At 34.2% G+C, this 12,621-nt stretch overlaps 1 protein-coding gene across 1 annotated transcript in view; it reads left to right on the top strand.

Annotated features, from left to right (window-relative positions):
• The window catches only part of LOC139854189 (uncharacterized), a 32,392-nt gene extending 24,324 nt beyond the window's left edge, over window positions 1-8,068 (top strand). The window contains exon 2 of the mRNA XM_071843509.1: window positions 7,749-8,068. Coding sequence (XP_071699610.1) covers window positions 7,749-8,068 — 320 coding nt within the window. The remainder of the gene's footprint in view (window positions 1-7,748) is intronic.
• Window positions 8,069-12,621: the final 4,553 nt, after the last annotated feature.

Raw genomic sequence — 12,621 nt, 5'->3', positions numbered from 1 at the left:
ATATTCATCAGGAAAGTTGTCTTGTATAGCCGATTCATTTAGAACTTCTAATTCAGGATTTTCAAGTCGAGAAAGATGATCAGCGGCGAGATTTTCTGCTCCTTTTTATCTCGGATTTCAATATCGAACTCTTGTAAGAGTAAGATCCAACGGATTAATCTTGGTTTAGCATCTTGTTTAGAAAATAGGTATCTAAGAGCAGAATGGTCGGTATAGACCACCGTTTTTGCTAGAACGAGATATGAACAAAATTTATCAAAAGCAAAGACAATAGCAAGGAGTTCTTTTTCAGTAGTTGTGTAATTTTTTTGTGATCCTTGTAATGTCTTACTATCATAATATATAGGTTGAAATCGTTATTCAATCCTTTGTCCTAAAACGGCTCCCATTGCAAAATCACTTGCATCGCACATTAATTCAAACGATAGATTCCAATTTGGTGTTATCATGATCGGCGCATTAGTGAGTTTCTCTTTAAGAATATTAAAAGATTTGATGCATTCATCTGAAAAGATGAATGGAGCATCTTTTTCTAGGAGTTTATTCATAGGAGTGGCAATTTTAGAAAAATCTTTTATAAAACATCGGTAAAAACCGGCATGCCCTAGAAAAATCCTAACTCCTCTAACATTGGTGGGATGTGGAAGTTTAGCAATTACATCTACTTTAGCTCTATCCACTTCAATTCCTTCCTTTGAGATTTTATGTCCAAGAACGATGCCTTCTTTAACCATGAAATGGCATTTCTCCCAATTAAGAACTAGATTTGATTGTTCGCATCTAATAAGCATTCGTTCAAGATTAGCTAGACATGATTCAAATGTATCACCGAAGACTGAAAAGTCATCCATGAAAACTTCCATGCATTCTTCTATCATGTCGTGAAAAATCGCCATCATGCACCTTTGAAAGGTTGCAGGGGCGTTGCAAAGTCCAAATGGCATGCGTTTGTAAGCAAAAGTACCATAAGGGCACGTGAATGTGGTTTTCTCTTGATCTTCGGGTGCTATTGGAATTTGAAAATATCCGAAAAATCCATCAAGAAAGCAATAGTAACTCTTTCCGGCTAATCTTTCCAACATTTGATCAATGAAAGGTAAGGGAAAGTGATCTTTTTTGGTGGCGTCATTTAATTTTCTATAATCAATACAAACACGCCATCCTGTTACAGTCCTAGTAGGAATAAGCTCATTTTTCTCATTTGTAATGACAGTCATGCCACCCTTCTTAGGCACGCATTGAACTGGGCTTACCCATGGACTATCAGAAATTGGATAAATTAAACCTGCATCAAGCAGTTTAATAATTTCTTTCTTAACTACATCTTGCGTATTAGGATTTAGTCTTCGTTGGCGTTGCACATACGTTTTATGACCTTCTTCCATAAGGATTTTATGTGTGCAATACGAAGGACTTATTCCTTTAATATCATGAATCTTCCATACAATGGCTGGTTTATGAGCTTTCAACACAGAAATGAGTTGTGATTTCTCATTTTCAGTAAGAGAAGACGATATTATTACAGGTAATTCAGATTCACCATGTAAATAAGCATATTCCAAATGGTTTGGAAGTGGCTTTAACTCTAATGTCGGAGGTTCTTCTATCGATGATTTGTATCGATATCTGTCTTCTTCTTTTAGCATTTGAATTTCTTCTGTTGTTGGTTCATATCCATTAGCCATTAGTGTAGCTAACATTTCAGCTTCATTAATTGGTTCAGTTCCTTCTCTTAAATAACATTCTCCTGTTCCTTGTAATTCTGGAAATTCTTCTAACAATTCTGCATGTGATTCTATAGTTTGAATATAATAACATGTATCATCTGCAGATTGCGGTTGTTGCAATGCTCTATCAACTGAAAAGGTAACACTCTCGTCCTCTATACTTAGGGTCAGTTTCTTACCAAACACGTCTATCATTGCTTTAGCCGTGTTTAAGAATGGTCTTCCTAATATGAGAGGAACTTGAGAATCTTCTTCCATGTCCAGAACAACAAAATCTACTGGAAATACTAAAGTACCAACTTTAACTAGCATGTTCTCCATTATCCCTCTAGGATATTTTATTGATCGATCGGCTAGTTGTATGCTTATTCTTGTTGGTTTCAATTCTCCAAGGTCTAGTTTAGCGTATAATGAATATGGCATTAAATTTATACTAGCACCTAAGTCTGCCAATGCTTCTATTGAACTAAGACTACCAAGAAAACATGGAATTGTGAAACTTCCTGAATCAGATAGTTTTTCTGGTATCTTATTCAACAGCACTGCTGAACAATTAGCATTCATAGTAACTGCCGAGAGTTCTTCCATTTTCTTTCTATTCGTGATTAGATCTTTCAAGAATTTAGCATATCTAGGCATTCTTGAAATCACATCAATGAAAGGAAGATTTACATTTATCTGTTTAAACATATCCAAGAATTTGGATTGCTCTGCTTCAAGTTTTTCTTTTTTCATTTTACTTGGGTAAGGAAGTGGTGGTTGGTATGGTTTAACATAAGGTTTATCCTTAACTGTGTTATCTTCATTAACCTTTTCAACTACCGGTTCTTTTTCCTTATCTTGTTCAGGTTGTGGTTCTTGTGGAGTAGGAATAGTTTCATCAGAAGTTTCAGGTTTTTCAGCTGGTTTAAGTGTTGTACCACTTCTTGTGGTAATGGCTTTAGCTGTTTCATTCCGGGGTTAGCATTTGTATCACTAGATAACTTTCCGGTTTTCTTTCACCTATTAACCTTGCTAGGTTACTTACTTCTTGTTCCAAGTTTTGAATAGAAGCTTGTTGATTTCTAAATGCTTGAGCATTTTGTTCATTAGTTTGTTTTTGAGATGTGAAAAACTGCGTTTGAGTTTCAACTAGCTTTGTCATCATATCTTCTAAATTTGGCTTTTTATCATCGGTTTGTGGTGGTTTGTTTTGAAAATTAGGTCTTTGCTGATTGTAAGTATTATTTGATACTTGTTGATTACCAGGACCTTGTTGGTTGTTGTATGGAATATTTCGGTTATAATTCTGGTTTTGATTGCAAATCGGTCTTGGCGGTTGATAATTATTCTGATAATTATTTCCAGGCCTTTGGTTTAGATATGAAACATTCTCTCTTTGTTCCATTGTTAATTCAATACTGAGACAATCTTTTGTCAAATGTGGTCCTCCACACTGCTCACAACTAATTCGTATTGAGTGTATATCCTTAGTCATCTTTTCCATTCGTCTCTCGACAGCATCTATCTTTGCAGAAATGGAATCTAAGCCATGGCTAGAATCGGCTCTAGCTGCTTTAGATGATCTAACGATATCTTTTTCTTGGTGCCACTCATGTGAGTGGGAAGCAGTGTTATCGATAATTTTGTAAGCATCAGTTTCGGTTTTCTTCATAATAGAACCACCAGCTGCTATATCTATGTCTTTTCTTGTAGTGATGTCGCATCCTTGGTAGAATATTTGTACTATTTGACAAGTGTCTAAACCATGTTGCGGACATCCTCTTAATAATTTTCCAAATCTTGTCCACGCCTCATATAGAGTTTCATTCGATTTCTGTGTGAACGTAACAATTTCTCCTTGAAGTCTTACGGCTTTAGATGCCGGAAAGAATTGTTTAAGAAATTTTTTAACTAAAACGTCCCATGTATCAATCGCCCCTTCAGGTAACGATTCCAACCAATCTTTGGCTTCTCCCTTTAAAGTCCAGGAAAATAACATGAGATATATCTGTTCATCCTCAACTTCTCTTATTTTAAATAGTGTGCAGATCCTATTAAAGGTACGAAGATGTTCATTTGGATCTTCCTTCGGCGCACCACTAAATTGGCATTGATTAGTTACCATGTGTAGAATTTGTCCTTTGATTTCATAATCTGGCGCATTAATGTCAGGATGAGTAATTGCGTGACCTTGGCCAGTGCGTTTAGCTCTCATTCGGTCTTCCATACTTAAAGGTTCCAGATTCTCCATAATTGAATTTGTTGAATCGGAATCACTAGAGGATTATGATTTAATGGTTCGTTCCTCAACAATCTCTGTTTGAATGATTGGTGTTTCCGGAGGAAAGTTTAGTGGTTCAGGATCTATGAATCGTCCCTGAATATTCTCCGAATTCTCAATTGTGAGGTCGGGTTCAAAAAATGGATTATCAACGGCGACAATATTAGCTAGATGCCTTGATCTAGTTACAGGTGGTGAACGTACAAAAGGTGGTGAACGTCTTGCTCGATGCATTCACTGAATATCCTATTAGTTTTTAAAAAGGAAAGAAAAATTATATAAGTTATCCAATCAATAGACTTTTCTGATTTTGCCCACGTTTCGAATAGCCAAAAGATGCAGCAGAGGGGCAGGATTCGTTTGGTCTCAATATAATTAAGGACTGTTTGGCTCCAATAACCCGGTCCACGTACAAATCCAACTATTACTACGAACTAGAAAATTTTGATGTCTATCAATTTAATCACTTAAAATAAATTTTCGTAATTTTAAGAAATTTAGATAAGAAGTAGAATAAAAATCTATGTCCTAAAACTAGAATAGCGAGAAATAAGAAAGAAAAAGAGCGCGTCGAAAAAGGTCGAAAAAGAAAAAGATTGAAAAAGAGTGACTATAAAACTTAAAAACACTTGACTAACCCAACCTTATTACTATTACTAACTTAAAATTATAATCGCAAATTGAGATTACTAATTGGAATGATAATTGATACATAGTAAAAGGCGTCTAAATATATTAAAGCTTACAAGTAAAACTATATCCCAAATGACAATATCTTAAAAAGGTATTAAAACTTAAAAAGGCGTCGCAAAATTCTAAAGCACCTAAATCTTAGTCTAAAGAAAAGGCACTTAAGGGATTTTACGGCAAAGCCTAAAAATCTAGAAGTAAAAATAACTATGGCAAAAACTATATCTTAAAACTAAATACTAGCGAAAAACACAAATATTACGCTAAAACAATTAAAAAGGGACAAAATATAAAAATATACTAAAAGTTGTAAAAATTACAATTTTTATAAAAATATTATTTTTATATATTAATAAAACTAAATAAACTTAATATTACAAATTAAATAAATAAAACTAAATTAATTAATATTAATTAACTAAACAAACCCTAATTAGGGTGTTAACAATAAAAATTAAAATATACTCCGTAATTAATGCGATATTAGGGTTCTGTGTGGCCCGTGATAGACGGCTCCGCGAGTCGCGGTTGGTCCGGTTCAATAACTCCGCGAGTCGCGGAGGGTTCAGGCTCAGACGAGATGCAGGTCAAAATTCAACAGGTCAGTTTTATTTATATTTTATTTATTTATTTTTCTGTTTTAAATAAAATATATTTATATAAATTTAATAAAACTTATATTTTAAAACCTAAAATAAAAATAGAAATATTTTATAATTTTATAAATAAAACTCTTAAAACTAGATTTATAAATGTTTTTTTTTCGGTTTTTTTGATTTTATGTTTAAAATAAAAATAAAATAAATAAAACTTATATTTTTATAAAATAAAAATAAAGAAACTTTATAAAACTTAAATATTTAACAAACTCTTAAAAATATTTATATTTTTCTTTTTCTTTTTATGTTTTCGAATATTTAAAACGTATTTTTACAAAAACGTATTTTTTTTATTATGCGTGGCGTTTCGCTTCGGCGATCCCCGGCAGCGGCGCCAAAAATACTTGATGTTAAAGCTAAGGGGTATAAAATACTATTAAATTTTACATGGAAATACTATTAAATATGATACAATTTTACACAAGATATTTATTTATTTATAGAATGGATATACTTAAACCTTGCTACAACACTTATAGGCAGTGTACCTAATCGTACAGTAGTGTTGTTTTTAGTAAGTCCGGTTCGTTCCACAGGGAATCTTTTAACAAAGCTTAACGCTATATTAGTTTTATTTTATAAAAATACAAATATATATATAAGTAATATTATTATTATAAAGGGGGGGTTTTACCGTTTAATGACCGGTTTGTCGATTTTAAAACTTTAGTTGCAGTTAAAACAAAATGTAAAAATATTAAATAAATAAAAGACTTAATTTAAAGCGTAAAGTAAATAACGATAATGAAATTGCGATAAATAAAAGTGCGATAAAATAAACTTGCAATAATTAAAAAGTACGATAATTAAAAGTGCAATTAAATATAATAACAATAAATAAAAGTGCGATAATTATAAGTGCAATTAAATATAAAATAAAGGAAATTAAATATGAAATAAAAGAATTATGCTTATTTAAACTTCCGTAATCATGATGTTTGACGTGTTGATTTTAGTTTTATGCCCATGGGTTAATTGGCCTTTGTCCTGGATTATTTAATATGTCCGTCTGGTTTTTGTCCATAACAGTCCATCAGTCATAAATATAAAGTGCGAGTGTCATCGTCAAATTATCCTTATACCTGAAGTTAAATATTCCAACTAATTGGGGACTTAAACTGTAACAAGGTTTTAATACTTTGTTTAATAATTACACCAGGATGTCGACTGCGTGTAACCCAAGGTTTTAATACTTTGTTATCAATTATGCCAAGTGTCCTTGTACATAATTTCACCCCTGTTTTAATAATTCTAGTGGCTATTAATCCATTCCCGTGTCCGGTTAAATGAACGATTATTCGTACATATAAATACCCCGCCCATCGTGTCCGATCGAGTGTATATGGTTATTTATAGGTACTTCTAATTGTAAATCTTTATATTAAAATTAACAAACTATCATTTAGTTAAACAAATATAAAGCCCATTAATAGCCCATAGTCTAATTTCCACAAGTGTCGTTCTTTTGTCCAAACCCCAATTATGGTACAAAGCCCAATTACCCAATTTTAATATTTTTAGCCCAACATCATGATTACTTCAGATTAAATAAGCATAATAATAACTTAGCTACGAGACATTAAATTAAAAAGGTTGAACATAACTTACAATGATTAAAAATAGCGTAGCGTTACACGGACAGAATTTCGACTTACACCCTTACAACATTCGCTAACATACCCTTATTATTAGAATTATAATTAAAATTAAAATTAAAATTAAAATATATATATATATATATATATATATATATATATATATATATATATATATATATATATATATATATATATATATATATATATATATATTACGTTTACATATAGAGAAAGAGAGATTTTATGGATATTTTTACGATCAGAATTCGCTGGCTTTTATCGGAATTTTCGTCCAGGTGAGCTCCGCGAGTCGCGGTTCTTTTAGTCTTCAAACTCCGCAAGTCGCGGAGTTCGTTTTTACAGCTCACTCAGCCTTGGCTCTTTGTTTGCCGACGGATTTAAATATAAATATAATATATAAATAATTTTTAAGAATTATTTAAATATTATATTATATTTATGTGCATAGTTGACTTGTAATTTTTAGTCCGTTGCGTCGAGCGTTGAGAGTTGACTCTGGTCCCGGTTCCGGATTTTCGAACGTCCTTGCGTACAATTTAATATCTCGTACTTTGCGTTTTGAATCTTGTACTCTTGTAATTTTGAGACGTTTCTTATCAATAATTGGAACCTCTTTGATTGTATTTTATACTTTTGAGCTTTTTGGTCGTTTGCGTCTTCAATTCGTCGAATCTGTCTTTTGTCTTCTCCTTTTATTATTTAAACGAAAATCACTTGTAAAGAGAACAATTGCAACTAAAAGCTTGTCTTTCTTGAGGAATAATGCTATGAAATATATGTTCGTTTTTAGCATTATCAGAAGGTCTGAGTGAAGAGAAAATCTCCATCAACCCTCTGTTCCCTGAGCAAGAAGTAACTATCGGAGTTTCACTACCTACGAAAATGAAGAAAAAACTCCGCAAGTTACTACAGGCCAATTTCGATATCTTCGCTTGGGAGTACGGAGATATGACCGGTATCCCTCGAACGCTCAGTATCGATGGAACGACCTTCTCCACAGAGCATAAGCTCAACGAATACAAGCACCTAGATCCGATACATCAGAAGAAAAGAAACCTCGCCAGCGAGAGAGATGAGGCTGCTTGCAGAGAGGTTGAAGTACTACTCTGAGCTGGCATAATCCGAGAAGGAAAATACCCCACTTGGGTTGCAAACCCCGTCTTGGTGAAAAAATCTGATGGAGGATGGAGAATGTGTGTCGATTTCACAAATATCAATAGAGCTTGCCCAAAGGATTGCTATCCTTTGCCGGAGATTGATTGGAAGGTAGAGTCCCTAACCGGGTACAAATATAATTGTTTTCTTGATTCCTACAAGGGTTATCATCAGATTCAAATGGCCGAAGAAGACGAAGAAAATACATCATTCTTCACAAGTAAGGGGATCTACTGTTATAAGAAGATGCCCTTCGGACTAAAAACCGCCGAAGCTACATACCAAAGGCTGGTAGACAAAGTTTTTCGTAAGCAGTTGGGGAGAAACTTGGAGGCTTATGTTGACGATATGGTGATCAAAAGCTTCGAAGAGAACACTTTGTTGAAAGACATTCAGGAAACCTTCGACACTATTCGGACGGTCAACATGAAGCTAAACCCCGAGAAATGTTTGTTCGGGGTAGAAGAAGGAAGGTTCCTAGGATATTATATCACTAAGAAAGGAATCTTAGCAAACCCGGAGAAAGTAGACAAGCTGCAACAACTCAAAACCCCAACCACAGTCAAAGAAATGCAGAGTTTAAACGGGAAGCTTGCGTCATTAAGCCGTTTTCTGTCCAGGGGGGCTGAAAAGCAGTTACCTTTCCTCAAAGTTTTAAAAGGATGTTTGGGAGCGAAAAAGATATCTTGGACCGAAGAAGCAGAACAAGCCTTCGTCGATATGAAGGTACACATAGCTAACCTGCCAACAATGACATCGCCAAAGTTAGGGGAAACACTCTATCTCTACCTAGTAACGTCCAAGGAATGCATTAGTACGGTGTTAATAGCAGAGCGAGAAAGGATACAGGTCCAGATATACTTCGTAAGCCGGGTTCTACAAGGTGCGGAAGTCAACTATCCAGAACTCGAAAAGCTCACACTCGCCCTAGTTCATTCAGCAAGGAAACTGCGAAGGTACTTTCAAGCTCACCCTATCATTGTGTTAACTAACAAGCAAATTAAACAGGTGCTCATGAAGCCAGAAAAGTCGGGTAGAATGGCCAAATGGGCCATAGAGATCGGGGAACATGACATCGAATTTCAAGCTCGTCATTCAATTAAAGCCCAAGTGTTAGCAGACTTCATGGCAGAAACAACAGAGACAGATGAAAGGAGTGACTCTACCTTCACACAAATTATCACTCCGCCTGTTGAAATGAAGGAATGGAAATTGTTCACCGGCGGAGCTTCTAGATCTGATGGCTCAGGGGCAGGGCTTATGTTAATTAACCCGGAGGGGCAAGAGTTTGCTTATGCGCTACGCTTCGAATTCAACATAACCAACAACGAAGCAGAATATGAAGCTCTTCTCGCCAGGCTCAGAATAGCGAAAGAAATGAAAATTGAGCATTTGCAAGCCTTTGTAGATTCCCAACTTGTTGCTAACCAGGTTTTAGGTATCTTTGAAGCAAGACAACCTACCATAAAACTCTACCTGTCAAAGGTCAGGGAAATAGTGGAAAGCTTCAGAAGCTTCACAATCGAACATGTGAGAAGGAGTCAAAAAAAGAAAGTAGATGCCCTGAGCAAATTAGCTTCTATCACTTTCGCGCACCTGGCAAAAGAAGTATTAGTCGAAGTGTTAGAAAAAAGGTCCATCGAAGCTCCAAGAAGTCCATGACTTAATCACTGAAGAAGAAAACACATGGATGAAGCCAATAAAGGAGTACTTGGAACTCGGAATTTTACCCAAGGATAAAAGGGAAGCTGCGCTGATTCGGGAAGTAGCATACAAGAAAACGATTGAGAAGTATTACAATAAGCGAGTTAAACCATTGGTATACAAGGTCGGGGACTATGTCCTAAGGCTCAACAGTACTGTCAAAGTAGAATACGAAGGAAAGATAGGTCCAACTTGGGAAGGCCCATACATAATCTCCGAAGCTTTTGGGAATGGTTCATACAAACTTGAAACCACAGAGGGAAAACAGATCCCCAGAACCTGGAATAGAGTAAACCTTTGAAAGTTTTATTTCTAGACTTTTAGCAGTATGAAAGTAGGAAAATTTGTAATGGGTAGTTGAAACTTACACGCTTCCTACCACAAGAAATTTGAATGCAATCCTACTATCTTTTGAAAACACCAAGCTTAATATTGTAATACTTGCCATACTTAAGCAATATGCAAGAGGTAGCCCAAGAGGTATACCGAAGCTATTGCAGAGTATTCCCAAGAGGAATACTTGTCAAACTCTAGCAATATGCAAGAAGTAGCCCAAGAGGTATACCGAAGCTATTGCAGAGTATTCCCAAGAGGAATACTTGTCAAACTTAAAGCAAAATGCAAAATGTAACCCAAGAGGTATACCGAAGCTATTGCAGAGTATTCCCAAGAGGAATACTTGTCAAACTATAGCAATATGCAAGAGGTATACCGAAGCTATTGCAGAGTATTCCCAAGAGGAATACTTCTCAAGCTCTAGCAATGTGCAAGAGGTAGCCCAAGAGGTATACCGAAGCTATTGCAGAGTATTCCCAAGAGGAATACTTGTCAAACACTAGCAATACGCAAGAGGTAGCTGATGTTAAAGCTAAGGGGTATAAAATACTATTAAATTTTACAAGGAAATACTATTAAATACGATACAATTTTACACAAGATATTTATTTATTTATTGAATGGATATACTTAAACCTTGCTACAACACTTATAGGCAGTGTACCTAATCGTACAGTAGTGTAGTTTTTAGTAAGTCCGGTTCATTCCACGGGGAATCTTTTTCACAAAGCTTAACGCTATATTAGTTTAAATTTATAAAAATACAAATATATATAATATTATTATTATAAAGGGGGTTTTTACCGTTTAATGACCGGTTTGTCGATTTTAAAAACTTTAGTTGCAGTTAAAACAAAATGTAAAATATTAAATAAATAAAAGACTTAATTTAAAGCGTAAAGTAAATAACGATAATGAAATTGCGAATAATAAAAGTGCGATAAAATAAACTTGCGATAATTAAAAAGTACGATAATTAAAAGTGCAATTAAATACAATAACAATAAATAAAAATGCGATAATTAGAAGTGCAATTAAATATAAAATAAAGGAAATTAAATATGAAATAAAAGAATTATGCTTATTTAAACTTCCGTAATCATGATGTTTGACGTGTTGATTTTAGTTTTATGCCCATGGGTTAATTGTCCTTTGTCCTGGATTATTTAATATGTCCGTCTGGTTTTTGTCCATAACAGTCCATCAGTCATAAATATAAAGTGCGAGTGTCCTCGTCAAATTATCCTTATACCCGAAGTTTAAATATTCCAACTAATTGGGGACTTAAATTGTAACAAGATTTTAATACTTTGTTTAATAATTACACCAGGATGTCGACTGAGTGTAACCCAAGGTTTTAATACTTTGTTATCAATTATGCCAAGTGTCCTTGTACATAATTTCACCCCTGTTTTAATAATTCTAGTGGCTATTAATCCATTCCCGTGTCCGGTTAAATGAACGATTATTCGTACATATAAATACCCCGCCCATCGTGTCCGATCGAGTGTATATGGTTATTTATAGGTACGTCCAATTGTAAATATTTATATTAAAATTAACAAACTATCATTTAATTAAACAAATATAAAGTCCATTAATAGCCCATAGTCTAATTTCCACAAGTGTCGTTCTTTTGTCCAAACCCCAATTATGGTACAAAGCCCAATTACCCAATTTTAATATTTTTAGCCCAACATCATGATTACTTCGGATTAAATAAGCATAATAATAACTTAGCTACGAGACATTAAATTAAAAAGGTTGAACATAACTTACAATGATTAAAAATAGCGTAGCGTTACACGGACAGAATTTCGACTTACACCCTTACAACATTCGCTAACATACCCTTATTATTAGGATTTAAAATTAAAATTAAAATTAAAATATAAATATAAATATATACGTTTACATATTGATAGAGAGATTGATATATATTTTATTTTACGTTCACCAAACTGCGAATTTATAGGCCTGTGAACTAAAAAAGGAGCTCATGCGATCACATGAGCTTTGCTCTTCAAGGCCATGCGACCGCATGGCCAGCTGGGGAGGCTCACATTTGGTTGTTTTCTTCTACCGACGGTTTTATAATATAATATAATATATATATTAATTTTAAGAATTAATTATATATTATATTATATTTATGTGCATATTTGACTTGTAATTTTTAGTCCGTTGCGTCGAGCGTTGAGAGTTGACTCTGGTCCCGGTTCCGGATTTTCGAACGTCCTTGCGTACAATTTAATATCTTGTACTTTGCGTTTTGAATCTTGTACTCTTGTAATTTTGAGACGTTTCTTATCAATAATTGGAACCTCATTGATTGTATTTTTTACTTTTGAGCTTTTTGGTCGTTTGCGTCTTCAATTCGTCGAATCTGTCTTTTGTCTTCACCTTTTATTATTTAAACGAATATCACTTGTAAATAGAACAGTTGCAACTAAAAGCTTGTCTTTCTT

This window comes from Rutidosis leptorrhynchoides, chromosome 6 (assembly GCF_046630445.1).
Source record: "Rutidosis leptorrhynchoides isolate AG116_Rl617_1_P2 chromosome 6, CSIRO_AGI_Rlap_v1, whole genome shotgun sequence".
Classification (NCBI taxonomy): domain Eukaryota; kingdom Viridiplantae; phylum Streptophyta; class Magnoliopsida; order Asterales; family Asteraceae; genus Rutidosis; species Rutidosis leptorrhynchoides.
Note: the sequence above shows the minus strand (reverse complement) of the source record. Positions and strands in the feature narration are given on the sequence as shown.